Source organism: Plecotus auritus (genome assembly GCF_963455305.1).
Source record: "Plecotus auritus genome assembly, chromosome: 7".
In the NCBI taxonomy this organism is placed as follows: Eukaryota; Metazoa; Chordata; class Mammalia; order Chiroptera; family Vespertilionidae; genus Plecotus; species Plecotus auritus.
This window is the reverse complement of record NC_137774.1, coordinates 73,644,047-73,671,510: the sequence shown is the minus strand read 5'-3', so window position 1 is coordinate 73,671,510 and position 27,464 is coordinate 73,644,047. Positions and strand designations below refer to the sequence as shown.

The 27,464-nt window shown below is 44.6% G+C and overlaps 1 protein-coding gene across 8 annotated transcripts in view; it reads left to right on the top strand.

Moving 5' to 3' along the window:
• GLYR1 (glyoxylate reductase 1 homolog) overlaps window positions 1-27,464 on the top strand; it is a 47,315-nt gene that overhangs the window by 10,338 nt on the left and 9,513 nt on the right. For 2 of the 8 annotated variants that reach the window (XM_080678191.1, XM_080678194.1), the window contains exons 4-13: window positions 970-1,108; window positions 1,663-1,905; window positions 11,644-11,730; window positions 12,869-12,925; window positions 13,935-13,985; window positions 14,077-14,150; window positions 19,572-19,671; window positions 25,519-25,611; window positions 26,284-26,385; window positions 27,114-27,276. In XM_080678191.1, coding sequence (XP_080534317.1) covers window positions 970-1,108; window positions 1,663-1,905; window positions 11,644-11,730; window positions 12,869-12,925; window positions 13,935-13,985; window positions 14,077-14,150; window positions 19,572-19,671; window positions 25,519-25,611; window positions 26,284-26,385; window positions 27,114-27,276 — 1,109 coding nt within the window. Of the gene's footprint in view, window positions 1-969; window positions 1,109-1,662; window positions 1,906-11,643; window positions 11,731-12,868; window positions 12,926-13,934; window positions 13,986-14,076; window positions 14,151-19,571; window positions 19,672-25,500; window positions 25,614-26,283; window positions 26,386-27,113; window positions 27,277-27,464 lie in introns of all 8 variants that reach the window. The other 6 variants (XM_080678189.1, XM_080678193.1, XM_080678192.1 and 3 more) reach the window with 5 other exon arrangements.

Here is a 27,464-nt window from a genome sequence, read left to right as displayed (position 1 = left end):
GCCCAGTTTCTAAATCCTTAACCTGACCCACTTTTTCTGAAGGGTATACTATGAAACCTTTGAGTGTTGCAAGGTAAAACATATAAATTAACTGTTACCTTGCCAAGCCTATAAAATTCTCTCCTTTATACTGTGAAACTGAATATCATTTAGGGAAACCACAGAAAGTCAGCTGATGCTGAATTGTTTAGATGGTAAGTATGGTTGGTCAGATATTCCAGAATTGACAATGGAGAGCTTTTTTCACTTTCATATGTTATGCACGGATGGTAGTAATTAAAAATTAAATATTAGAAGAGTATGTTTTTCTACCTTTAATCGCAAATAGAATCTTGTTTTTAAAGGCCTCCCTTTGTGCTGCTGCCCTCATTCCAAGCCATGTGTCACATGTTTTGTGTGGTCTAGTAGCCATGGATACAATCATTTATGAATAAATATAGGCTCCACAGCTACAAATATCTGTAAGAGCAGAAGATTTTAGATGTTGTATTTCTTTAGTCCTCATATCCCTGTTTCTGAGTTGATTGACAGGTCATCAATCTGATTTAGGTTGTTGCTGGTGGCGATGCTTCCAGGTGCCCTGATTTCCTGGGATCCATATGTGGCCATCTGTACTGTGTGGTGAAAATGGGAGAGCAGCTCCAGGTTTCCTCTGTCCTGAGAGCAAGTGTCATGGTGTGTGTGGTTGAGTGTAGAAGGAAGGTGAATAGGGGTGGAAATAACATATGACACAGTGATTTCATTTGAAGGATATTCTGATTTTTCTTCTGCTTGGCTTGTTCCAAGAAAACATGCTTTCCGGCTCAAGAGCTTGAAGTGGTCAATAATATGTTTTGAAAAAATGGCAGGCCTGTTTCAAAGTCCAATGAAAGCAAATGGATATTTTCATTGCATTCTGCTAGGGTGATGTCTTTGATATCTGGCATAGGTAGTGTGGATCATACCCTTTCTATGTGTGTTTTCTGCTAGTGCCTGGATCAAAGTGGAACAGCTAAAGCCATACCATGCACATAAGGAGGAAATGATAAAGATTAACAAGGGAAAACGATTCCAGCAAGCTGTGGATGCTGTGGAAGAGTTCCTCAGGAGAGCCAAAGGGAAAGACCAGGTGAGAAACTCCATAATTCTTGATTTATGCCAATGCCAGACTGGTTATTTTTGCATACTAACTAACAGATTAAATGTCACCCTAATTCAAAACTCTATTCTTATGAAATGCCAGTAGAAAGAGCTACTTCATTTCTGAGGTATCAGCATTTTGGTAATCAGCTTGAAGCTCCATGCATGCAGCTGACCTTTCTGGAATAGATTGTTGCTCTTGGGAAAGTCACTTGGACTCAGGAGAAGTATCTCAGTGTAGCACAAGTCTTTTCTCCTTTCATAGCTCAGAGATTAGGAGCACAGCTTCTGGGATATATATCCACTGCCTGGGTGTAAATTCTACTTCTTAGCTTTGGGACTATGGGCAAGTGACTTGATTTTTTTTTTTTTTTTTTTTTTTAATCTACTCAAGTGTAAGTGGGGATGACAGCAGACCTGTTTCATAGGGTTGTGCAGATAATGCATGTAAAGTGCTCATCATAGGGCATGGCTCGTGTAAACGGTGGTGGTGATGGCAGCGGCTAATTGTGGTGGTTATCATTATTATTATTAAACTTTCAGACATCATCCCACAATTCTGCTGATGACAAGAATCGGCGTAATTCCAGTGAGGAGAGAAGTAGGCCAAACTCAGGTGATGAGAAGCGCAAGCTTAGCCTGTCTGAAGGGAAGGTGAAGAAGAACATGGGAGAAGGAAAGAAGAGGGTGTCATCAGGCTCTTCAGAGAGAGGCTCCAAGTCCTCTCTGAAAAGAGCCCAAGAGCAGAGTCCCCGGAAACGGGGTCGGCCCCCAAAGGATGAGAAGGTTTGTTTTATCTCTGCAGCTTCTGGGATTAGTAACTTTCTTTTGTATGCAGCAGAGTTGAGCTTTACAATATGGTTCAGTTCATTGAGTGAACAGAGTCCTGTACTAAGAGTTGTTCTAAAGAATCCTTCAGATCAGAGGAGATTTGCCGCCTGGATGCACAGGTGTGAAATAGGAACACAAGGCAGCAAAGAATGCATTCAACTAAATGCTCAAGTCAGAAGAATGGTCCACCTGAGCAGTGTGCAAGGGCTGGCACTGGAAAGGGCATAGCAAGAAAGAAGGGAAGGCATTCCAGAGGTGGAGGGCATAGTTCACGTGGGGCTTAATGTCAGTGTGGATATTCTCAGTACAGGGAGAGGACAGGAAGGAGAGCAGAAAGATAAAAGTAGGTTGTCACTGGATTGTGGAGAGCATTATGGTCTACTTAAGTGGTGGTGTATTGTCATGAAGTTAGTTAGAGGGCCATAAAGTTGTTTGAGCTGGGTATGGAGGTGGCGGTGTTCTCCAAACTATGCATTAGTAATCTCATGGAGGGCAGAGAAGAAAGGCTCAAAGCCTATTAGAAGGCTAATTCAGGTGTCTGTTCACAAAAGGAGCTATTCTAAGGGGGTGATAGCAGACATTGAAAGTAACTGTGCGAGGCACTTCAGAGAAAGAGTTTGTAAGATTGGCAACTGGTTATAAAGGGGATGAATGAGAAAAGGGAAAGAGAGATGATTTCAAGTTTGTGCCTGGGGAAATGGTGATGCCTTTCTTAAGAGCAGAGGGATCAGGAGGAGCTAGCTGATGCCTAGACCACCAGAGCAGCTTGGAGTTGCAGGACAGAAATGTAGATGTGGGAAGCACATGTGTAGGAAGAATGTTGGATCCATGAGACTAGATGGGGTTTATGTTTGGGAAAGTAAAGGAGGGAGAAGAGTCAAGGGTAGTAGTTAGCTTTGCAGTAAGAGTGCCTGTAGTTCAGGGTGGGAAGAAGTTAGCAAAATGAAATAATGGAGAAATAACATACCTCTCTCCTTCTTGTAATGATTTTTTGTCAAGTCTTGGATGCCAAGGGAGGAGAATTTAACATATTGGGGACGGATCACGAGAATTCTCATGGTTTCTGTCCTAAGGCTTGTGGCCAATCACGAGAATTCTTGGCTTTTCATTATTATCATTTTTTAAAATATATTTTTATTGATTTCAGAGAGGAAGGAAGAGGGAGAGGGAGATAGAAACATCCATGATGAGAGAGAAGCATTGATCAGCTGCCTCCTGCAACTACCCCACTGGGGATCGAGCCCACAACCTGGGCATGTGCCCTTGACCGGAATCGAACCTGGGACCTTTCAGTTCGCAGACTGATGCTCTATCCACTGAGCCAAACCGGCTAGGGCCATTGTTGTCATTTAGAGAGACACATTCGCTGAAGTTAAAAATTACAAAAGGAATTAAAAGTGATTAGTCTCTTGTCGTTAGTAATAAAAATAACTTTTTTATATCAATTTGATATTTTTAAAGTGCTCAGCAACCATGGATAGTGATGAAGAACATGGTAAAATTCTGGATATATTTGCTGACAATTTATCAGGTATTCCAAGTGAAAGTGATAAAAGCTTTGAAAGTGGCAGTGATACAGTTATTCCTTGAAAAAGGCGAAAAATAGTCATTTCAAGTGATTCCAAACCTGAAAATTTGAACAGTTCCACACATGATTTTGAGTGTAATTTGCGTCTTGGTTGCCAAGATAATGATTGGTCAAAAGAGGACTTTCAAACTAATTTGGAAAAATTTGAAGGTAATTCTGGGGTTACAGTTATACCGTCTGATTCTAGGAACATCATTGAAGTCACCAACTTGATTTTTGACGACAATCTGTTTAACTGTTTTGTCATCAGTCGAACATAAATTATAACCAAAATTTGGGAAAGCACAAAATTTTGAAAGCAATAAAGTGGTCTCCTGTTACTCCAACAGATATGAAAAATTTTTTAGGACTTATATTGCTAAATGGGGTGTACTTGAAAGGATACTTGGAAAGAATATTGGTCTACTAATTCAGTTCTAGCTGTTCCAATATTTCCTCAGACAATGAGTTGAAATTGTTTTGAACAAATCTGGACTTACTGGCATTTCAGTGACAATGCAAACATGACTAAATCTTCATCCAGACTATTTAAAATTCAGTCTGTACTTGACCACTTTATTAGTAAATTTCAAACAATATATAAACCTATGTGAGAATTATCATTCGATGAAGGCATCATTCCCTGGAGGGGATGTCTTCTATTTCAAATTACAACCCAGCTAAAATTATTAAATGTGGTTTATTTGTAAGAATGGTATGTGAGAGCAAGACTTGAGTATATTTGCAATATGGAAATTTACACAGGTGAAGGAAAAAAATTGAGTGACTATTTTGTCACCACTTCGGCCGTATCTAGAATTGGGACATCATATATACCAAGATAACTATTACAATAGCATTTCAATCTCAGAAACTTTATTACTACATAAAACAAGTGTTTGCGGAACAATTCGAACAAATAGAGGCTTGCCAAAATGTTCGAAAGGTGACGCATACAGTGTTTTACAAAGTATCATACTTTAAAAAGATACTAGCTTGTAAAAATATGTAATAAGTAACTTCAAAATGCAATGGGTATTTAATTTTAAAGTGTGCCTTTAACATTTATGTAAAACGTTTTTTGTACTCGTTCAATAAAAACTTATCTGGCCACTGGGTAAAGCTAGAAATAAAACTACTGGTCCGCAATGTGTTAAGATGAAGTAGGTAGTCTTGTCTAACACAGGTAATTGTGAGAGCAGAATCAAGGAGGTAGAAGCCAGATGGCTGGCAGAAACAGTTGGGTGATGAGGCTGTGATGAAATGCTAGATATCAGATCAAGACTTGCAAATTCAGATACCAGCAAGACCAGACAGGTAATTGAAGTGAGTGGAGCCCACTGATGCAAGAAGAAATGGCTCAAGCAGGAGGTTCCACGGCCCTGCCCTGCCTCCATGCTGAGAGCATTAGGGGTGGCAGTGGCTGGTGATCTGGGGAGGTTATGCTCTGCCTATTGAGTTCCAGCCAACTTTTGCCAGATCGTCTGGTTTTTCTCAAAAGAAGCTGGAAATACAAGTTTTTATGTGAAATGTTCCAATTTTAATTGTTAGTAGCTAACTCATAATTTTAAAATACTTATTCTAAAGGAACATCTCTGCACCAGATTCAGCCAGTGGGCTGTCAGTGTGAACTCCGTTTTAGAGAAGGTCTGTCATGCTGTCAAATGACCTAAGACTGAGAGTAGATGAGAGTGACTGTAGTGGTGGGGACAGCCCTAGGTTATCATGAGCATAGGGAAATGCCAGCCAAAGGCAGAGAAGGTTTCAAAAAATGCTGGCTGCAGTGTGTGAAAAACTTCTTAGGGGGTTTGATCTAATTTGATCTAGTTGAATTTATTTTCAGGGACCCAGAGGAATCTGGGCCATCAGGTTTTATACTATTCTCCAAATTCACACTGTCTCGTGTCTTTAAGCTGTGGATCTCGCCAACTCCTCTGCTGGCTCTGGAGAGAAATTATTTCTTTTTGGATAAAAGGGAAGTATAAAGGAAAAGTTAGGAGGAGGGCCTTGAGTTTGAATCATGACTCCATGACTTGCTATACCTGTGTGATCTTGACCAGCTACCTTTGCCTTGGTTTCCCCGTCTGATCATTGGGATTATTAAAGACTAGTGGCCCGGTGCACAAAATTTGTGCACAATAAAAGGGAATTAATTAGAGGAAATATTTTAATATTGCTGTTTGCCCTTTCTCTATAATAGAAGTGTCAGAGATGAAAGAACATTAATAAAATGTATATGAAAATCTCCCTCCTGTCAGAGTCTGGGGCGCGCTGCACTGAGGGACCCAGAGTTAAGTCCCTGCCCACCCACGTGCGCCTCGAAATCGTGCGAGACCCAGACCTGGCTGGCCCCACCCCTGTCAAGCCCTGCAGGGCAGGGGGTGCAGCCTCAGGTCCCTTGGCCCCGGCGTGAGGACGTGATGACCATTTGCATATTAGCTCTTTATTATATAGGATACCTGCCCCTTACATTTGTTGTGAGAATTAAATGAGTAACACAAGCAAAGCACCTAAGATAGTGCCTGCAACACATTATGCATGTGATAAATGTCATACACTTATATATACACTAAAGACCCGGTGCACAAGATTAGTGCACTGCGGGGGAGGGGATCCCTCAGCCTGGCCTGCACCCTCTCGCAGTCTGGGACCCCTTGCTCCTTACCACCCGCCTGCAGCAGAGGCGGGAGAGGCTCCCGCCACCACTGCTGCACTCGCCAGCCATGAGCAGGGCTTCTGGCTGAGCAGCGCTCCCCCTGTGGGAGCACACTGACCACCAGAGGGTAGCTCCTGCGTTGAGCGTCTGTCCCTTGGTGGTCAGTGCACATAGCGACCAGTTGTTCCTCCATTTAGACGATTTACATATTATGCTTTTATTTATAGGATTTTTTTTCTATTGATTTCAGAGAGGAAGGAAGAGGGAGAGAGAAAGATAGAAGCATCAATGGTGAGAGGGGATCATTGATTGGCTGCCTCCTGTATACCCCACACTGGGGATCAAGCCCACAACCAGAGCATGTGACCTGACCAGGAATTGAACCATGACCTCATGGTTCATAGGTCAACGCTCAACCACTTAGCCATGCTGGCTGGGTGTAAATGTCATAACTTTGATATTTTTCAGCAGTAGCCTGTTGTGCAGTGAGGGCACTGGTTTAGTGCAACCCCAAGACTGCTGCCAGACTTGCTGGGAGGAATTTCTCACAGTAAAAAGCAGTTTACCCCTTGGTCTGAATTATTAATTGGGGGTGGGGGAGAGTAACATTTTTACCGCTGTTCTCAGAGCCAGGTCTCCATTCAGGAGTTCTACCTGCTATTGATCTTTAGGAATTTTTTTTCTACCAGATTTCCATGCTAGGCCTGGACTCTAATGAAGGATTTGTCAGGAAAGGAAAGAGCATGGCTAGTGGTGCTGGGGACACATGGCGATTTCAGTTCTCACCATTGATCTTAATTAAGCATCTTCAGAGATATAGGAAATCTGCTTGGGTTTGGAATTTTGGTGTATCTTATGATCTGATATATCCTGTGGTCTAAAAAGAGTATTGTGTTGCTATAGTAATTGTCATTTGGCTGGCGAGCCCCTCTGTGAAACAGAGAGCAGTAGTGTAGGCTGATAACTGGGCAAAGTCCCAGATGATTGCCATTCTGGGCCATAATCTCCTATCCTGTAACGATTAACGGAAAAGGCTGATCTTGATAGTCGAGGTGTCAATTACATGCAGGCAAGCAGAGGCTGGGTTTGTGTCTAGACATCCGTCCAAGTCTCTAGCTGAGAACTACAACTCTGGGCACAAAGCACCCTGACAGAATAAAACTGTCAGTCCTGTGGCTCTCCTAAAATCCCAGACTAGTACAGAGAGTACTGATTTAGGAGTCAAGGCCTTTGGTTAGTGCTAGGTGGAAAGCTGTGTTCTCTGCCTTACTCTCATCTGTCATTTTGGTCTTAGGCAAGTCATTAAAGCTGTGCTGCCCCTAGTCACAGGTGACCGTTTACATTTAAATTAAATACAATTTAAAATTCAGTTTCTCAGTCACACTAGCCACATATAAGGTGCTCCATGGTAGATTGTGACTATTGGCTATAGTATTAGTACAGGTATAGGACATGTTCATCATGGCAGAAAATTGTTTTTGGCAGTACTGCACTAGACCTCTTTTACCCAAACCCCTATATTCAACAGGTGTCTAGAGATAAAGCAGCGTGAAAGATAAACAAGACCCTTATCGTGTTCATTTCTCCAATAAATATTGAACAGCAACTATGTACCAGGAATGGTTCCCAGCATGGGATATATAAAGTAAACAAAATTGGTGAAGTTCTTACTTTCATAGAACTTATAATAACATTAGTAGCCCTGCGCACGAGTCCGTGTGCCAGTAGCTCACTGCCGCCCTCCAGTAGCTCCCCCCCCCCCCCCCGTGCCCCCTGGCCCCCCCCCTCATAGCTTGCTGCCCTGCCCCCTCCTGTAGCTCTCTGCCACCCGCTTGTAGCTCACTGCCCCACCCTCCTGCTGATCTGTGATCTGGTCGTTAACGCGGTCGGTTGTTACGCTTCATTGCGTAATGACCATTTGCATGTTACATCTTTATTATATAGGATAGATCCTGAAGCCAAATTCCCTGAGTTTAAATTTCATATAACACATTCATTATTAGCTCTGTGACCGTAGGCAAGGCTACTTAAGCTCTCAGTTTTCTCCTCTGTAAAATGGAGATGAGGTTGTGACATTTATGTGAGAATATATACTAATAATAGCCTAGGTGGCATCATGCCCTCACGTTGTCACAAGATGGCCAAGTGCACAGCAGAGGCAGGGCCCGGTGGCTGCTCCGCACGGTGAGCCCTGGGGGGTTCCGCGGCCCTTGCGGAGGAGGCGGGTCTCAGGAGGGGAGGGCAGTTGTGGGCAATCAGGCTGGCAGGGGAGCAGTTAGGCGTCAATCAGGCTGGCAGGCAGAAGCAGTTAGGGGCAATCAGGCAGGCAGGTGGGCGAGCGGTTAGGAGCCAGCAGTCCCAGATTGTGAGATGGATGTCCAACTGCTGGTTTAGGCCCGATACCTGGGATCAGGCCTAAACTGGCAGTTGGACATCCCCCGAAGGGTCCCAGATTGGAGAGGGTGCAGGCCGGGCTGAGGGATACCCCCCACCTCCCATGCACAAATTTTGTGCACCGGGCCTCTAGTACACCTATAAATAGCACACTAATGTCTGGCATATGTTAAGCCCTGTAAAAGCATTTGCTTTCATTTATAGTAATCAGCATCACGTTCCAATGGAGGAAAATACAGAGAGATGAGGGAAAGCATTCTGATATGGTGACATTTCAATGGAGACCTAAAGTGAGCATATGAACCAAGTTTGAAGAGCATTCCCAGCCGTGCAAAGGCACTAGAGTATTTGCATGTGTGGTGTTTTCAGGGAATGGAGGTGGAGGGCCAAGGGGGTGCTGGTGGGCTGGAGAGAGGTCAGGGGAGAGAAAGTAACAGGACATTAGGTTGGAGATTAGCATGGAGTGGGGTTGCAGCACATCTAGGGCCTAGAGTCCACAATAAAAGCCTCTAGCTTGACCATGTGAGACAGGATGCCAGTTTTAGGCAGAGAAGTGTCATGCTTCACTCTGGCTGCTGTGTATAGACTAGACCAGCCGTGGGCAAACTACAGCCCGCGGGCCGGATCCGGCCCGTTCGGCTGTTCTATCTGGCCTGCGGAGCCGAAAGAGCAGAGGGTTCTCTTGCTCTCCCCTCCGCTCCTTCACCAGCATCAGTGTTAACATGGCAACGTCGGGAAACACGGCCGCAGCTCCTTCTTCTGAGTGGGTGGATTTATATTCGCCCATTCAGTAGAAGGAACAACCTCTCAATCTTCCAGATGCTCCTTGTAATCGCGGACGCGTCCCCAGACATCACCCTGGGAATGCGTAGACACGTTATCGTGGTGATGTAGGGAGACACGCCCCTGGAGAGCACAGTATCAGAGCATTAGCTAAAAAGGAGACCAACAACACTGTTCCCACTGAAGTTGATGTTTTAAAGACCAAAAACCTTTCAACCCAGTCTACATTGCCATCTACATCTACGTCCCGGGCATAATTTGGAAGTTGCACTAAAGAAAATGTTTAATTTACTGTTTACACATTTTGTTCTTTTCTATTTGTTTTAGTTTTAAATTATTTTATTATATTTAAGTTTAATTTGAAAGGCTTTTGTACCTTTCCTTTGTTAGGCAATTTTATTTTGCCTTTGCCATCTTCAATATAAGGTATGTTATTGTGCTATGATTCCTCCATTTTTTGAAGTTTCAAATTATAATAATTAGTGTTTACATTCTTCTTGTTAAAATGTTTGAAATGAATAAAACTATTGAAATTAAAAAAAAAAGACCGTACCCTTTTATGTAATGATGTTTACTTTGAATTTATATTAGTTCACACAAACACTCCATCCATGCTTTTGTTCCGGCCCTCCGGTCCAGTTTAAGAACCCATTGTGACCCTCGAGTCAAAAAGTTTGCCCACCCCTGGACTAGACTGTACGGGTCCAGAGCAGAAGCAGAGAGATTCCTTTTGCTCCAGTCCAAGTGATAGGCAATGGTAGCCTGATCCTTAGGTGTTAGTAGGGGTACTCAGAAGAAGGGATTGCAGATTCCCATTTGTAAAGCCATAATCATTGTTGATGGATTAGAGGAGAGAGGAGGGTAGAATCAAGGACTCCAAGGATCGTGGCCTGGTAGTATGGAGTTGCTGTTTCGGAGATTGAGAAGACTGTAGAAGAAGCCGTTTGGGCAGGGAAAGCAAGAGTTCAGTTGGGCATGTCAAGATACCTATTTGATATCCAAGTAGAAATGTTGGAAGGACCACTGTGGCTGGAAGATAGCAGATGGAGAAAGGGAGGAGGCGGTAAAGTCAGTGGTGGAGGGAAAGAGAACAGGCCAGTTGTAAAGCTGGAACGAACAGTGCCTCTTTGCTAGAATGGGTACGGGTCAGGCCCTTAATAAAGAGGAGCAGCAGCCTCATTCCGCTGGGTCCTTTCCTTGCATCAGTCTGGGGAGAGAATGGGGATCTTGGCTCCAGACCACCCTGACTTCCAGTTCTGTCACTTAGTCCTGAAAAATGTTGGGCAGATTTCCTCATGAGCACCATGTGGCTTTTTTGGTGGTTTGTTTTGTGTGTGTGTTTGTTTTTGAGATTAGTGGATTCCTTCTGAAGCCTGTACTATTTTCTTAATAATGTTTATTATTCGCCATAAGGTATTTTCTCTGTGACCTGCTAACAACACTGCAGACCATAGTTGGACTTTTCTCCATCACACACCAGAATATGTTTTGTTATTTCAAGAACAGAGAAGAAAAGCTCACTCTGTGTTGATGAGAACTTTCCCTGGTTCTCCCAATGGACGGTCATCAGAACCTGGCCGGGGACATGGGCTTGAACTGACACTGAGACCATGGAGCTGGCTAAGGGTTTTTTGTTGTTTTTTTATTTATTTGTTTGTTTTTAAATATATTTTTATTGATTTCAGAGGGGAAGAGAGAAGGAGAGATAGAAACATCAGTGATGAGAGAGAATCATTGAGATGCTGCCTCCTGCATGCCCCACAGTAGAGATCAAGCCCGCAACCTATGCATGTGCCCTGGCCGGGATTGGAACCATGACCTCCTGATTCATAAGTTAACGCTCAACCACTGAGCCATGCCGGGTGGGCTGGGTTTGTTTGTTTTTTAATCCTCACCCAAGGATACCTCTTCCATTGATTGATTGATTGATTGATTGATTGATTGATTTTAGAGAGTGGAAGGGAGGGAAGGGGAGAGAGAGAGAGGAAAGAAACATCGATGTGAGAGAAACACATAGGTGTGCTGCTCTCCACACATGCCCCAACCAAGGCAGGGATCGAACCTGCAACCCAGGTTCATATCCCTGACCAAGATTCGAACCCACAACCCTTCGGTGCACAGGCCAACATTCTAACCCCTGAGCAATACCTGCCAGGACAGGCTAGGGGTTTAGTGTGGATGGAATGTTACTGAAGGAAGCAGACCAATGAAGAGTTGCTCCCCAATTTGGGGCAGGAAGACATCTACTATCAAGGTCTCACAGCATCTTGACCATATGCCTTTCCCTCTGTAGGATCTCACCATTCCTGAGTCTAGTACCATTAAGGGGATGATGGCCGGACCCATGGCTGCATTTAAATGGCAGCCAACTGTGAATGAGGTAAGGATCTCTCCTGCAGGCCAATTCAAGGTTGGCCTCAGAGCTGATTTCCTAGCCTGTGATACACTTTTTTCCCTTTTTCTCCTTTTTGTGTATGTGAAGCTGCCTTTATATATTTTTTTTTTAATCAGTACAGAGGAGTATGAGGTAAAGAATGCAAGTTTCCACTCTCAGGGGTGCTCACTGTTAAGTTTGATTAATTTATTTCAGCCCCTTTGATACACGCATTAGCCATCACTTATTAATTACATACCCATATATAGTTTGTGTTGTTGAGACCAGGGTTATTTTTCGCAAAAGTGGGATCATCCACAGATTTTTTTCACTTGATGCTTTATAAATACTCTTTCATTGTCTGTATATAAAACTTTGATGGTTAGTAGCCATACGTTATTCTATCCTTGGTATAGAGGCACCCTTTCCCTGTTATTGGGCCTAATTATGAAAGTCCTGCAGTTGTTGTCACTTTATTTCTATTAATATCGACCCTCAGTGAGATGAAAACACTCAAAGGTCTGGTACCAGACACAAGTAGGCCAAAACCCTAAAACTGGAAAAGAACCCTCAAAATTGATTTGTCTTTGTCAGCTGTGTTATGCAACATGACTAGTGAGAATGCTGGACTTTAAAAATATTAGTATGCCTTTTAAATGTTTTCCCATGATGTTATTGGAATAATTTGTGTACCAACCTGGCAGAAATATCTACTTGAGGCCAGTTTTCCTTTAGCTGGAACAGACGTCGTTTACAAAAGGCTTAGATCAGTGGTGGGCAAACTGCGACTCGCGAGCCACATGCGGCTCTGTTGACTAATGAGTTTGCCAACCACTGACCTAGACTCTTGATTCCAATAACTATAGGCTGTTGTTGTTCCTTGTGATTAAGCCCCTATCCCAGTGGTCGGCAAACTCATTAGTCAACAGAGTGGCAAATAGCGGCTCATGAGCCGCACGTGGCTCGCGAGCCGCAGTTTGCCGACTACTGGCTTAGATCAACAATGGGAAAAGAGTTTCCAAGCAGTTATAAAATTAGGGCCAGCTCCCAGGGGTGTTTAGCCAGAGGAAAGCAGTTACCAGGCAGAAGGAAGGGGTCTTTGGTGGAAGATGATTTGTTTTATTTAATAATTTTCTGGTTTCAGCCGGTTAAAGATGCAGACCCTCATTTCCATCACTTCCTGCTCAGCCAAACCGAGAAGGTGAGTTGTTCTTTGAAGTTCTTGATCCTTGGTCAGGAGCTGGCCTAAGGGAGAGCGTTGCTCCATTGGAACTTCACCTTACTAGTCTGAAAAGTTAGGCTCTGCCTGTACCACTGCCCAAAGCAGCTAGTTACTAGTAAAAGTCACATAGGGGCTCACTCATGATTTGGGTGTTGTTAATATTAAAAACTAGAGGCCCGGTGCATGAAAACCATGCAAGGGTAGGCCTTCCTTCCACCTGCTGCCAGCGCCAGCTTCCCTCTAGCACCCAGGACCTGGGCTTCCCTCCAGCTGCCAGCAGGCACCCAGGACCCGGACTTCCCTCACAGCCCCGGCTTCGTCCGGAAGGACGTCCGGTCTAATTGGTATATTACGCTTTTATTATTATAGATAACGCCCCCCCCCCCCCCCAAAAAAAAAAAGGCTTTAAAAACTTGTCAGCTCTGTGATTGAGACATTTGTGATTGCCTTCAGAGTATAGGGCAGAAACCAAAACCCGTGAGCTGTCAGCTACCTGTGAGGTAGCATGTGCTGCTGGGTAGATAGTCTCCATAGCCTCCAGGTGTGGAGGGAAAGTTTTCTGACTGCAAGGTATGGGGTTAGGCCAGTGGTCGGCAAACTGCAGCTCTGTTGACTAATGAGTTTGCCAACCACTGGGTTAGGCCAAGCCTTGTTAGGATCTGCTGATAGAATATAGCTTTGAAGTTGGACAGAGCGGGGTTCTAAACCCAGTTACACTGACCAACACTGTAATTCTGGGCACGTGACCAAATGCCTCTAATTCTTAATGTCATTGTTAACAAAAGGATCTTGCAGAGTTGCATGGAGAATTGAATGAAGTAATGTGTGTTAACTTTCTGTGTCATCTGGAACGTTCAATAAAATTGAACACCAAATAAGATTTTGATGTTAGCATCCCACATGAGGCCTAACTTTTTAGGTAAATTATAATGAAGAATGGTTAAGGGTTCAGTTTAATAAGTGGTGTTTTTTCCTCCCTCTTTATTAGCCAGCTGTCTGTTACCAGGCCATCACAAAGAAGTTGAAAATATGTGAAGAGGTACGTAGGTTCCACGCCTCCTCGTTTTTATCTTCCGCTAGGGCCTTGCCATGGGCAGCCTGACTTGATGCTCTGTGCTTCCTTTCCCTAGGAGACGGGGTCTACCTCCATCCAGGCAGCAGACAGCACGGCCGTGAATGGCAGCATCACACCCACAGACAAAAAGTAGGGCCATTGGCAAAAAGATTTCGTTGGTTCTGCTGAGGGGTGCGGGATGACCCCAAGGTGGCTCTTTAAAGGTTATGCTCCAGTCATTGCTAGAACTGAATGTAAAAAAGGGAAGAAAGTTGTAATCTTTACTGATGATGATTTGTCTAGGAGTAAATTGACCTGCAGAAGACAAAAGTTGTCTTTAAATGTATGCCCTTAAATGTGAGTTTGTGAGCAGGGAATGCTCGGCTCTATGCTTCTCAGACTTTCCTATGCCTCAGAATCACCTGGAAGGCTGTTAGTAAAGCACTGATTGTTGGACTGACCCCTGGGGTTTTCTCAGTAGGTCTGGGGTGGAGCCTGAAAATTGGTATTTTGGACAAGTTCCCAGATATGCCACTGCTGCTAGTCAGGAGACCACATTTGAGAACCCCCTAGCTTAGTAGAACTGTGATGAAAATCCTGAATTTGACTGTGAGGGATGAGAGATGAAGATATTTAGAATATCCTGCCCACCTCCCCCCCTTGCTCTCCCTGCAGTCACCTTCCAGTCCTTCTCATGCACCTGCCTGCTACTCTCTGTCCTGCTCAGGCAGGTTGGAGAGCCTTGACTATTGTCCCCAAACTTTAGGTTGCACCCATGCTCACCTTTGCCCTCACTCTGGCCAGTTGTGTTTTCAGAGTCGTGATGATGAAAAGGGTTTTTTGCTGAAAACGAACATTCTCCTGAGCAAGATAACCAAGTCTGAATTTCCTGTCTGTGTCTTCCAAAAGGTTCTTTCAAAGCCTAAAAACAGTGCATCTTTTACTTCAGTCCCTGTGCTATCAAAATCACTGATTTCTACCAGTTTTTTGGAATGACTTCTCTTTGTAGAGTGGAGGAGATAGAGGCATGTTATATACTAACTAGAGGTTGCCTGTGCCCTCTTGAAATCCAGGAACCCTCGGGGATGTAGTAGTGCGCGAAGCGGTAGGCGGCCAGGGTGCAGCTCCCGCTCATCCCGGCCCTGCTGTGATTGCCGTCGCAGCATCCCACATGAGGCCTAACTTTTTAGGTAAATTATAATGAAGAATGGTTAAGGGTTCAGTTTTAATAAGTGGTGTTAAGGGTTCAGTTTAATAAGCGGAGGCAGGAGAGGCTTGTGCCACCACAACAGCACTTGCCAGCCGTGCATCTGGTGCCCATTCCTACTGTGAGAGCACACTGACTACCAGGGGACAGCTCCTGCATTGAGCGTCTGCCCCCTGGTGGTCAGTGTGTGTCATAGCTACCAGCCAGTCAATCTGTCGACCAGTCGCTTAGGCTTTTATAGATATACTAGTGGCCTGGTGCATGAAATTCATGCATGGGGGGTGTCCCTCAGCCCTGCCTGCACCCTCTTCAATCTGGGACCGCTGGCTCCTAACCGCTCACCTCCAACTGCCCCCTCACCAGCCTGCTCATCCCCAACTGGTCCCCCTTGCCGGCCTGCTTGCCCCCAGCTGACACCCCCCACCCCCGCTGGCCTGATCACCCCCAACTGCCCTCCCCTCCTGGCCTGATCGCCCCTAACCACCTCTTCCTCAGCCCTGCCACCATGGCTTTGTCCGGAAGGTATCCCAGAAGGTCTCCTGGTCTAATTAGCATATTACCTTCTAATTAGTATAGATTAGAGGCCTGGTGCACAAAATTCGTGTACGGGTGGGGTCCCTAGGTCTGGCTGGCGATCGGGACCTGTCGGGGCCATCTCGGCCAGTCCCAATCAGGGCCATCTCACCCAGTCCCAATTGGGCCCGGGCCGGCTGCCAGGTGCAACCTGCCAGTTGCCAGATGCAGCCTGCCAGATAGGGGAAGGGACCATGAGAGGTTTGCCAACTGCGGGGAGGGACAGGGGGAGGTTGGCTGGCCATGGGAGGTTGGCTGTGGGAGTGTACTGACCACCAGGGGGCAGCTCCTGCATTGACCATCTGCCCCCTGGTGGTCAGTGCGCCTAATAGCAACTGGTTGACCAGTCGTTCTGGTCATAATGGACGCTTAGGCTTTTATATATATAGATATCTTAACTATATCCTATCGAATAAAGAGGGAATATGCAAATTGAGCATCACACTGTCACAAAGGTGGCAGCGCCCAGTCCCCTCAGCCCCGCTGGAGTCCCACAGTCCTTTCAGCCCAGCCGGGGGGCAGCAGGCGCATGGTGCGGCCGGACCCGCCCTCAGCCCCCCAGCAGCCCAGGGCCAGCCCGAAGCGCATGCAAGCCTCGGTTGGCAGCTGCCCAGCCACCCAGGGCCACCCAAGGCTCAGGTAACCAGGGCCAGCCAAGGCTTGCGTTGCCGGCAGTGGCAGCAGCAGAGGTGTGATGGGGGCATCACCTTCCCCTGATCGCCAGGTCACCTCCCACCCCTGAGGGCTCCTGGACTGTGAGAGGGGGCAGGCTGGGCTGAGGGACCCCCCCTCCAGTGCATGAATTTTCATGCACCGGGCCTCTAGTGTGTGTGTGTGTATATGTATATATGTATATATGTATATATGTATATATGTATATATGGCTAATATACAAAGTGTCCCCTTGGGAGTTCGACCTGGAGACTGGGAATTCAGTCGCTCGCTATGATGTATGCTGACCACCAGGGCACGGTGCAGAATGAAGGAAGGCCCCAATCAGCAGCTGGAAGGCCCCGTTCAGCCCTGATCACTGGTCAGGCCTAGGGACCCTACCCATGCACAAATTTCATGCACGGGCCTCTAGTATCTAGATCAGTGGTCGGCAAACTCATTAGTCATCAGAGCTAAATATTAAGAGTACAACGATTGAAATTTCTTTTGAGAGCCAAATTTTTTAAACTTAAACTTCTTCTAACGTCACTTCTTCAAAATAGACTCGCCCAGGCCGTGGTATTTTGTGGAAGAGCCACACTCAAGGGGCCAAAGAGCCGCATGTGGCTCGTGAGCCGCAGTTTGCCAACCACTGATATAGATAAAAAGGAAGATGGGTGGCACCCATTCATTTGATGAGGATTGTGGTGTTTTTAAATTTTAAAAACTAGGACAGGTTTGAGTATAGTCTCAGTGCTTTCACCCAAGGCCTGTTATTGCCCTTATAGTAAAATACTTTTTTAACCTGAGTATGAAGCCACCTAAAGCTAACCGGCTGTATTGTTCTTAATCCACTTAGTCTACATTCTCCATCTTATCTCAAGGGCACCATGAGGACTGTTACTTGCCATGTTAAAAATCCAGAAGCTTCATCCCCAGGTCTGCTGGGTATCCTAGAACAAACACCAAGAAATGGAAAAATAATTAGTCCTCATGATTTAGAATCATAGGGAAAACTTACACTACCCATATTGCTGTGAATGACAAAAGATCTTGTTTTTATGCTTTGGCTTAAAACTTAGTGGACAGGGCACCATTTGGTGAGGAAGGTGATAGGTTCCCTTTTTATTTTCTTAAAATTGAAATATTCTATTGTTGACCTATTGCAGATGTCCCCCATTTCACCCCCCTTTGCCCACCTCCACCCAGCCCCTATAGCCCCCCTCCCCCTCCCCAGCCCTCACCAAACTATTATCCATGTCCATGGGCTATGCATATATGTTCTTTAGCTAATCCCTTCACATTCTTTTATCCAGTCACTCCCCTCCCCTCCCCACTGACATTTGTCAGTTTGTTCCATGTATCTATGCCTCTGTTTCTATTTTGTTCGTTAGTTTATTTTGTGCATTAGATTCCACATATTAGTGAGATCATATGGTATTTGTCTTTCTCCAACTGGCTTATTTCACTTAGCATAGTAATCTCCAGGTCCATCCATGTTATCGCAAAGGGTAAGAATTCCTTCCTTTTTATAGCCGCATAGTAAGTATTCCATTGTGTAAATGTACCACAACTTTTTTATATACTCATCTACTGATGGGCACTTGGCCTGTTTCCAGATCTTGGCTATTGTAGATAAGGCTGCTATCCTAAGGATTCTTAGGATGTATATACCCAGAAGTGGGATTACTGGGTCAAAAGGCACTTCCATTTTTAATTTTTTGAGGAAACTCCATACTGTTTTCCACAGTGGTTGGACCAATCTACATTCCCACCAACAGTGCACTAGGGTTCCCTTTCTCCACATCGTTGCCAGCACTTGTTGTTTGTTGATTTATTGATGATAGCCATTCTGACAAGTGTGAGGTGATACCTTGTTGGAGTTTTAATTTGCATCTTCCTGACGATTAGTGACCTTGAGCATTTTTTCATAATGTCTGTTGGACATGTGTCTTTCCTCTTTGGAGAAGTGTCTATTCAGATCCTGTTCCATTTTTTACATTTGATTCTGATAACTGCTGGCTGGGACAGAGAGAGTGTGAGAAGTGCATATTACAGCAGGGATTAGGGGAAACTGAGTAGAAGAGCCAATTTGCAGGAGTGGCTGCAGATGTCTTACCAGAGACCAAGACCAAAAATACTGAAAGGATAACACAGGTCAAAGTGGAGAAGCTTCAGAGTTTGTCCAGAGCTGAGAGAAAGCCCAAGGTGAAAACTACATAATGTAATAAGAAATGAAGAAAGAGGCATAGTTGAGCCAAGTCACATGCAGGAGAGATAATAAAGAAATACAGGAACCAAGAAAAGACATTTGGGCAGGGTAAAGTCATCTGTAAAAGCAGCAGTCCCCAAGTTCTTGGGGTTACAGAAAGGAGCAGGCTATAGGAAGTGAAGGTAAACAGAGCATAAAAAAGGATCATAATGGGCCTGCAGTTAGAAGGGTGTGGTGGAGAACAGAGAGGGGTGGGCCAGCAGATGGGGAAAGGTGCAGGAGAAGGCATATTTAGGAAGAACTCGTGCACTGGGAAAGGTTGGCTCCAAAGCTCAGGAAAATCTTTGAAGAAGAGGGACATGGCTTGTCTCTGCTATCAGGAAGAATGCAAAGGGTAGTATAGGTTTGGAGCCTGAAGAGGAAGGGGAAGACTGGGACCCAGATTTCTGCAGTTGAGGAAGGTGACTGGCTCTGACTCACCACTTCAGTTACTTGTCATGGATCCTGGTGTGCTTTCAAGAGGCATCTGAAGACGTAGAACTCAAAACTCTTGCAAAGCCGGAGACAAATGTCTGCTTTCTCACTGTTATGGAATTGGAAGCTCAGACTCTCTATCAAAGCATCAAGGAAATTATTTGGAACACCTAAACCAAAAATGTCATAATTCTTTCTGTGGCAGTTAAGGGTTTAGAAATGCCCTTTTAAATCTAGGGACACTTTTAAGCGATGGCATAATAAGAAAAGGCACAATCTGCATGCCCCACATCTGCCTCAGTGCTCGTGGTGTCAGAACATCGCTGAGCGATGTTTCTGGTGGTCTGAGATCCCACCCCAGGTTTATGAGGAAGCAGAGTCTATGCTACATTCAGGACACCTTACCCTGTCCCTTCCACTCCTCCCCAAACTAATTAGTCTCTCTCTTTTTCAGGATAGGATTTTTGGGCCTCGGCCTAATGGGAAGTGGCATCGTCTCCAACTTATTAAAAATGGGTCACACAGTGACTGTCTGGAACCGGACTGCAGAAAAAGTAAGCATTAATGAGTGCTGCTTGTCAGACGGGGAGGGAACAAGCCTTGACCCATGGAGCTTGGGTAACTAAAGATGGGAATGTCTTCCTGATGTCTTCACTCAGCATTCTACATATGGTAGAGTAGGAGGAGCCACGCTTTTATTCAAGCAGGTAGATATGTAGACAAATAAGTTTAGAGTATTAGTATAGAAAGGAAACATTTAAAAGTACCCAGGGGTGCCATGGCCAGTGTTGCTCAGTTGGTTGAGTGTTATCCCATGCACTGAAAGGTTGCTGGTTTGATTTCCACTCAGGGCACATACCCAGGTTTCAGGTTTGATCCCTAGTCAGGGTACTTGTGGGATGCAACTAGTCAATGTTTCTCTCTCTCATCAATGTTACTCTCCCTCTCCCTTCCTCTCTCTCTAAAGTGAGTAAAAAGTGTGTGTGTGTGTGTGTGTGTGTGTGTGTGTGTGTGTGTGTATTTATTTTTAAAAAATTAGAGGTACAAAATACGTGCAAGAGTAGGCCTTCCTGCCCTGGCTGGTTTGGCTCAGTGGATAGAGCATCGGTCTGTGGACTGCAGGGTCCCCGGTTCGATTCTGGCCAAGGGCACATGCCAGGGTTGCAGGCTAGCCCCCCTCCCCCCAGTGGGTGGCGTGCAGGAGGCAGCCAGTCAATGGTTCTCTCTCATCATTGATGTTTCTCTCTATCCCTCTCCCTTCCTCTCTGAAATCAATAAAAATACATTTAAAAAAAAAAAAAAAAAGAGTAGGCCTTCCTTCCCCCGGCTGCTGGTACTGGCTCCCCTCTGGCACCCATGACCCGGGCTTCCCTCGCAGCCCCAGCTTCGTCTGGAAGGTCGTCTGAAAGGATGTCTGGTCTAATTAGCATATTATGCTTTTGTTATTATAGATACCCAGGAATATAAAAGTGAAAATTTGCACTGGCCAGTATTGCTCAGTGGTTGGAGCATTGCCCCCCACACCAAACAGTTGTGGATTCAATTCCTCTCTCTCTGTTTCTCTCTCCCTCCTTCCCTCCCTCCCTCTCTTCCCTCTCTCCCTCTCCCTCTTCTCCCTCCCTCCCTTCCATTCTCTCTAAAAAGCAATGGGAAAAAATATCCTTGGGTGAGGATTAACAAAAATAAAAATGAAAAAGGGAAAATTCCTCCCTCTCTGCTATTACCTGAGCTAGCCCATGTTAGGGTTTGCATCCTTTTTTCCATGCCCACAAAATACGAGTGTGTGTATTATGAAGTCATTGGTAAGGAATGTGTATAAATAGATCTATAACATCCTTTTCAGTGACTGTACTATATTCAGTTTGGATTGTGTTAGCTGTGCAATACAGCATTCTGCTGTGATGTTCTGTATCTGCACTATCTAGTTTGATAGTCACTAGCCACATGTGGCTCTTCGGGGGGGCGGGGGTTTGCATTTTTTTATTAACATTTTCTTCTCGTGTGGTTTACATCAATTTATAATAATCTACATAAGTTGAAACAGAACATAGACAAAAAAATATATCCATACCCACTTATTAAAGTCAAATATTAATGAAGGGTCCCATCCCACCTGTATCGTAAAAACCAGCAGCCCATAGTCATTGCCAGCAAGGACAGGCCTTCTAGGATTCTTGTGACCTGTGTGCTGAACCTGTGGTCACAGCCTGCCCTGCTGGGCACAGTGGCTTACATGTGGCTCTTAAGCACTTGAATCAAGGCTAGTACAACTGAAGGATTGAATTTCTAATTTTATTTCACTTAAAATAGTCCCCTTTGGCCCTAGCCAGTTTTTCTCAGTGGTTAAATTGTCGGCCTGTGGACTAAAGGGTCCCAGGTTCGATTCAGGTCAAGGGCATGTACCTAGGTTGCTGGCTCAATCCCTGGCCCCAATTGGAACACGTGTGAGAGTCAGTCAATTGATGTGTCTCTCTCACATCAATGTGTGTCTCTGTCTCTCCCCTTCCCTTTCACTCTCTAAAAATCAATGGGAAAAGTGTCATTGGATTAACAAAAATAATCCCATATGGCTAGTGGCTACCATATTGGACAGAACACATTTAGAAGTTCTTAACCTAAGGTGGCAGCCCACAGCTTCCAGGGATCTGTGTGGGCCCTCCCTTGGAATTCCATAGCTGTGAATGTGTACCTTTTGTAATGGGGAGAGGCCCTGGCTTCCATCAAGTTATCATTCAAGAAAAGATGAAGAACTGTCATCTGAGTACCAGGAAATTAAACACTGTACTTGCCAGGACCAAAGAAAGACTGGGAAAGGACCAGCTTCTTGAGGAACAAGGTGTGGCTGAGCATGTATTTGTGTAATTACTGGGTGCATGACTCTATGTGCAAAGGTGAGAGCTGAAATAAGGTGTGATTGCTGAAGGAGTTGGCGGAGCTGATGTATTTGAATTAACAAAAATGTTCTAGCAAAGTAAGAAATTCACTTTGCTGAAACAGAGTCCTTTTCAAGAATAACAAAAACTGGTTGAAGAGTTGAAGAGGGCACTGAAGGCCATGCTAAGGGCTTGCTTCAGGTGCTGGGCACTGTGTGGACCTAAGTCAGGAGTGAGATCTCAGAGGCTTCATCGGCAGGGTAGTTTGTGATTCAAGGCTAGAGTAGTCAGGAAATCTAGAGGTACACAGTGACAGAACATCAGGAGAACCAGGGGGCTTGCTTATAAGTACATTCCCCTTTGATAGAAGTGCCTATGATCTTCCTGTTTTCCTGATTAAAATGCAGAAATGTTATAAACAAGGCCATTCCTTCCTGATTAGTTTACAGCAGTGGTTCTCAACCTTTCTAATGCCGCGACCCTTTAATACAGTTCCTCATGTGGTGACCCCCAACCATAAAATTATTTTCGTTGCTACTTCATAACTGTAATTTTGCTACTGTTAATGAATCGTAATGTAAATATCTGTGTTTTCCGATGGTCTTAGGCGACCCTGCTAGCGGTTCTCAACCTGTGGGTCACGACTATCGGAAAACACAGATATTTACATTACGATTCATTAACAGTAGCAAAATTACAGTTATGAAGTAGCAACGAAAATAATTTTATGGTTGGGGGTCACCACAACATGAGGAACTGTATTAAAGGGTCGTGGCATTAGAAAGGTTGAGAACCACTGGTTTACAGGAAGGCAGGTGAGCAAAGCAGGTAGAACTTGGGTTTGGAATAGGGCCGACCTAAGTCCAAGTCACACTCTGCTGCTTGCCCTAGGGCTTCAGTGAAATAGTTTACTTCCCTAGATCTGTAAAATGATGGACAGCAAAAGCCCCAGCTTCAAGGGGGGTGTGAAGGTTAAATTAGATGATGTAAAGTACTCAGCACAGTGCCTGGCACAAGTTATGTAGTAAATATCATCTTTGAAAAGCCATTTAATCCTTGTGACAGTCCCCATGGAATTTTTATAACAGGATCTTAATGAAAATGATTCTTCCCTAGCTGGTTTGGCTCAGTGGATAGAGCGTTGGCCTGTGGACTGAAGGGTCCCAGGTTTGATTCCTTTCAAGGGCACATGCCCCAGTTGCGGGCTCAGTCCCCAGTTGGGGGTGTGCAGGAGGCAGCTGATCAATGATTCTCTCTCGTCATTGATGTTTTTCTCTCTTTCTCTCCCTTTCCCTTCCTCTCTGAAATCAATAAAAATATTTTTAATAAATAATCCTGTGGTCCTTCTGGAAAAAGATGAAACGTTTTTAAATTTTCAGTAAAGGAGAGTAATAAGGAGTTCTTCTCCCAAGTAAATGTGAAAACGTAATAATGTAAATTCACCAAGATACATGTGTGCTATAGCAAAGACACAGACCTACCAGGTAGCCCAGAAAGCCTAGGACTTCCTCTGATAGAGCCATCGCACTGTGAGTCAGTGATATTGAAGAAGGGTTGGTCAGTAAGTATGTTCAGAACAACTGGTTAGAAATTGGAGGAAATACTAATCTCACTTCCTACCACATAATAAAATATATTCCAGATAGATTACTATTTTTTTTTTCCAAAGGAAAAATCAGAAGAAAATAAAACTAAATAGTCCTGGCTGATGTGGCTCGATTGGAGCATCATCCCATACACTGAAAGTTTGAGCGTTTGATTCCTGATCAGAGCACATACCTGGTTGCAGGCTCCATCCCCATTAGGGGGTGTGCAGAAGGCATCTGATTGATGATTCTCTCTCTTGTCCATTCTCTCTCTCTCTCTCTCTCTCTCTCTCTCTCTCGTCCATGTTTCTCTCCCTCTCTCTCCCCCTCCCTCTCTCTAAAATCAATAAAAACATTTTTTTTAAAAAAGGAAAGACAACTAAATATTAACATAGATACTCCCCACAACAAAAAATAAAAGAATAAAAGTGAAAGGTACACCAACTAAAAGTGCTTATAGCAAGCCGAAACCGGTTTGGCTCAGTGGATAGAGCGTCAGCCTGTGGACTGAAAGGTCCGGGGTTCGATTCCGGTCAAGGGCATGTACCTTGGTTGCGGGCACATCCCCAGTAGGAGGTGTGCAGGAGGCAGCTGATCGATGTCTTTCTCTCATCGATGTTTCTAGCTCTCTATCCCTCTCCCTTCCTCTCTGTAAAAAATTAATAAAATATATTTAAAAAAATAAATAAATAAAATAAAAGTTCTTATAGCAAATATGATAGAAAAGGGTAATGTGTTAATTTTATGAAACACATAGTTTGATAACTCTTAAGATAAAAAGTAGCTCATATTCAACAATATATAAAAGAAGTAGCTCACAGACCTTGTATGCATATTTGCATAACCCATGGACACAGACAATAGGGTGCTGAAGGCCTGGGCGGGTGGGGGGGTCTGTAGGAGGTCAAGGGAGGAAAAAAAGATGACATGTGTAATACTTTCAACAATAAAGAATTATTAAATAAAGAAGTAGCTTACAGAAGGCAAACAATTTTAAAACAAAGGTATTTAAAAGGTTTAGTTATCAGGAGTAATCAAAATATATCACGTAAAAAGTTGCTATTTTTAGCTGTTTAAATCAAGGAGGATAAAATTTTAATATATTTATGGATGATTGTTCATTGTTTTTAAATGATGTACTCAGTGCTGGTGATTTAAGACCTTGTTGGTGATCATTATGTATTCTCAGCCCTATTGAAAAACCATTTGTCTACATTTATTAAGAGCATAAAAACCATTTGAGCCTGTTTTATTCTTAGAAGTCTACATTGAAAACATAAAGATATTTGTTGGAGTCATTTATAATTAAAAGCAGTCCAAATATCAAACTGCAGCGGAGCCATTAGGTAAATCCAGATATGTCTCTTGATGGAGTATTTTACAGCCATTCATTGTAAGTGATAATAATGAGACAATATGGATAAATGTAAGCCTTACAAATTAGTAAACGTTGGATACAAAATAGTAGTTACTCTGATTACTTTTTAAATGCCTTTGGAAAAGGGTAATGCACTAAAATAGTGTTTTTAGACCCCCAGAAACATCGTAGTAAGGGATGGCAGCCTCCCACCCCCAGCCCTGCTTCCCTAGCACAGTGCTGATAACGCAGGGCTGCAAACAGGCACTGTTTACATCCTGTTTTCAAACAGGAATCCTTCAGCAGACACTTATTTTATGCTTACTGTGAAGTAAAACATCAGTCTAGGCACCAAGGATGCGAAAACACAAAACAGTCCTGAAGAAGTCCCATCCACTTCCCCCAAGAAGTCAGACCACCAGCTCTGGTGTCCGGGGCTCCCAGCCTCAGCTTCAGTCTCCTGCCTTGAGAGGCCAGCCAGGAGGACTGGGCACCGTATCTCTGGCCTGGCTGTCGTGTTTGTTGTGCAATGCCTGCAGCTCACGTTAGGATCTGTGACTTTTGCAGTGTGATTTGTTCATCCAGGAGGGGGCCCGCCTAGGAAGAACCCCCGCTGAAGTTGTTTCAACTTGTGACATCACCTTTGCCTGTGTGTCGGATCCAAAGGCGGCCAAGGATGTAAGGATCCCCTCCCTCCCCTCAGCGTCTCAGATTGTGGCCAGGAAAGCTGGCTGGCCTCCTCCCCTTCTCCCCTGCATACGGAGTGAGTGTCTGCATGTGGGGGGTTGAATTTCCCATCTGGGGGCCTTCTCCCATTGTGAAGGGTGTTTGCATAAATTGAATACAGACTTCCTTTAATTCAGAACAAAGAATGAAAATGGCTAGGATCCCTGAGGTTTGCTGACATGGTCTGTGATATATTCTTATTGAGCTGGAAGCTTTGGGACTGTATGTGCTTTGGTCTATGTGCCAAGTTCCTATGTTTGGCTATCACTGTATTTGTATGTTTTAAAAGTTCAAGTGCAGTAGTCATCTTGTTAAACTGGTGACTAGTTTGTCTAATCCAAGTAAATCCAAAGAAGCCCCAAAACTGAAACAGTGAGATTCCATCTTTTAAATGGGAAGTTTTTAATAGAAATATACTATTTTTAAAGATAAATGGGAGCATACCAGAAATACTTTTCTTTCCCTTGCTTATTTACTTGCTTTTCCCTTTTCAGCCTTAATATTTATTAGCTCCTTATCAGGAAATGAACCAAAAAAGCAAATGAATTCTGACTTTGGGTCTAAGGGGTTCCTGGGTATCTGGCTGGGGGCCTGGGCTATTGCTTCTCCCTTGTGTCCCCACAGCTGGTGCTGGGCCCCAGTGGTGTACTGCAAGGGATCCGTCCTGGAAAGTGCTACGTGGACATGTCAACAGTGGATGCTGACACAGTCACTGAGCTGGCCCAGGTAGCAGCCTTGTTCAGGCTGGCCCTCCAGCATCCTTTTGGTTGGATCCCAAGACCTAAGCTGACCATGCCCAAGTGTAGATAACTCAGTTACTCTAGAGCCAAAGCCAGAGAGGAGAGAAGAAGTGAGGCCAGTAGCCTTGGGACTAGCCTGTCTTCATTCTCTACCTTCAAAGTCACAGTTAATATAAGTGGCCATGAGAGGAGAGGTGCTCCCTAGCTGAGATGGGCATCAGATCCCATAGTTGCCAGCCTCACAGTGAGAAGCAGTCCAAGCTGTCAGCACAGCCTTTTTGGTTTAAGCATCTATCTGTCAAGTATTCCTCCTGCCTGAGCTGCTGGGCCCAAATGAGGGAGTGGTGACTTCTGGCTCGTGTGTGTTCTAAGAGTGAAGTCTGGGAAGGGCAGTGTCTATAAGAGGTGTGGACAACCAAGCAGTTGGCACAGCCATGTTTGGTTATAATCTTTGGTCTTTATAAGAAATTCAGAGTAAATGGGAACTTATGAGGAGAGCCCAGCCTCTCTCAGTTTACTACATGTGAGTCAGGCATCTGTTGGAAGATAATCTGCTGACCCTTCCACAGCATTAGTCCAGCACCTTTGTATAGATGTCAGCTTTGGGGCTTCCATGTGGAGGGCTAAGTACTTCCACTCAAGGACCCTTTTTGCTCCCTACCTGAGACCCGTGGGAGAGGCAAGGACTCCAGAAGCTGTGACTTTCCTTTCCAGGTGATTGTGTCCAGGGGGGGCCGCTTTCTGGAAGCCCCAGTCTCAGGGAACCAGCAGCTGTCTAATGATGGGATGTTGGTGATCTTAGCAGCCGGAGACAGGGGCTTATATGAGGACTGCAGCAGCTGCTTCCAGGCGATGGGGAAGACCTCCTTCTTTCTAGGTAACATACCTGCCCACCTGTTGGGCCACATTCCCCCCAGACTGCACTGATGACAAAATCAATCCCGCATGGCCTTTCAGCCTGGGGCCCCCGTGGGAAGGTTTCCTTTGATTTGCACAGTCAGTGCCTGGAAGGAGGAAGAACCAGAAGGGTCAGAGCCAGTTCTGTCAGGGGCAGGTGAATGGATT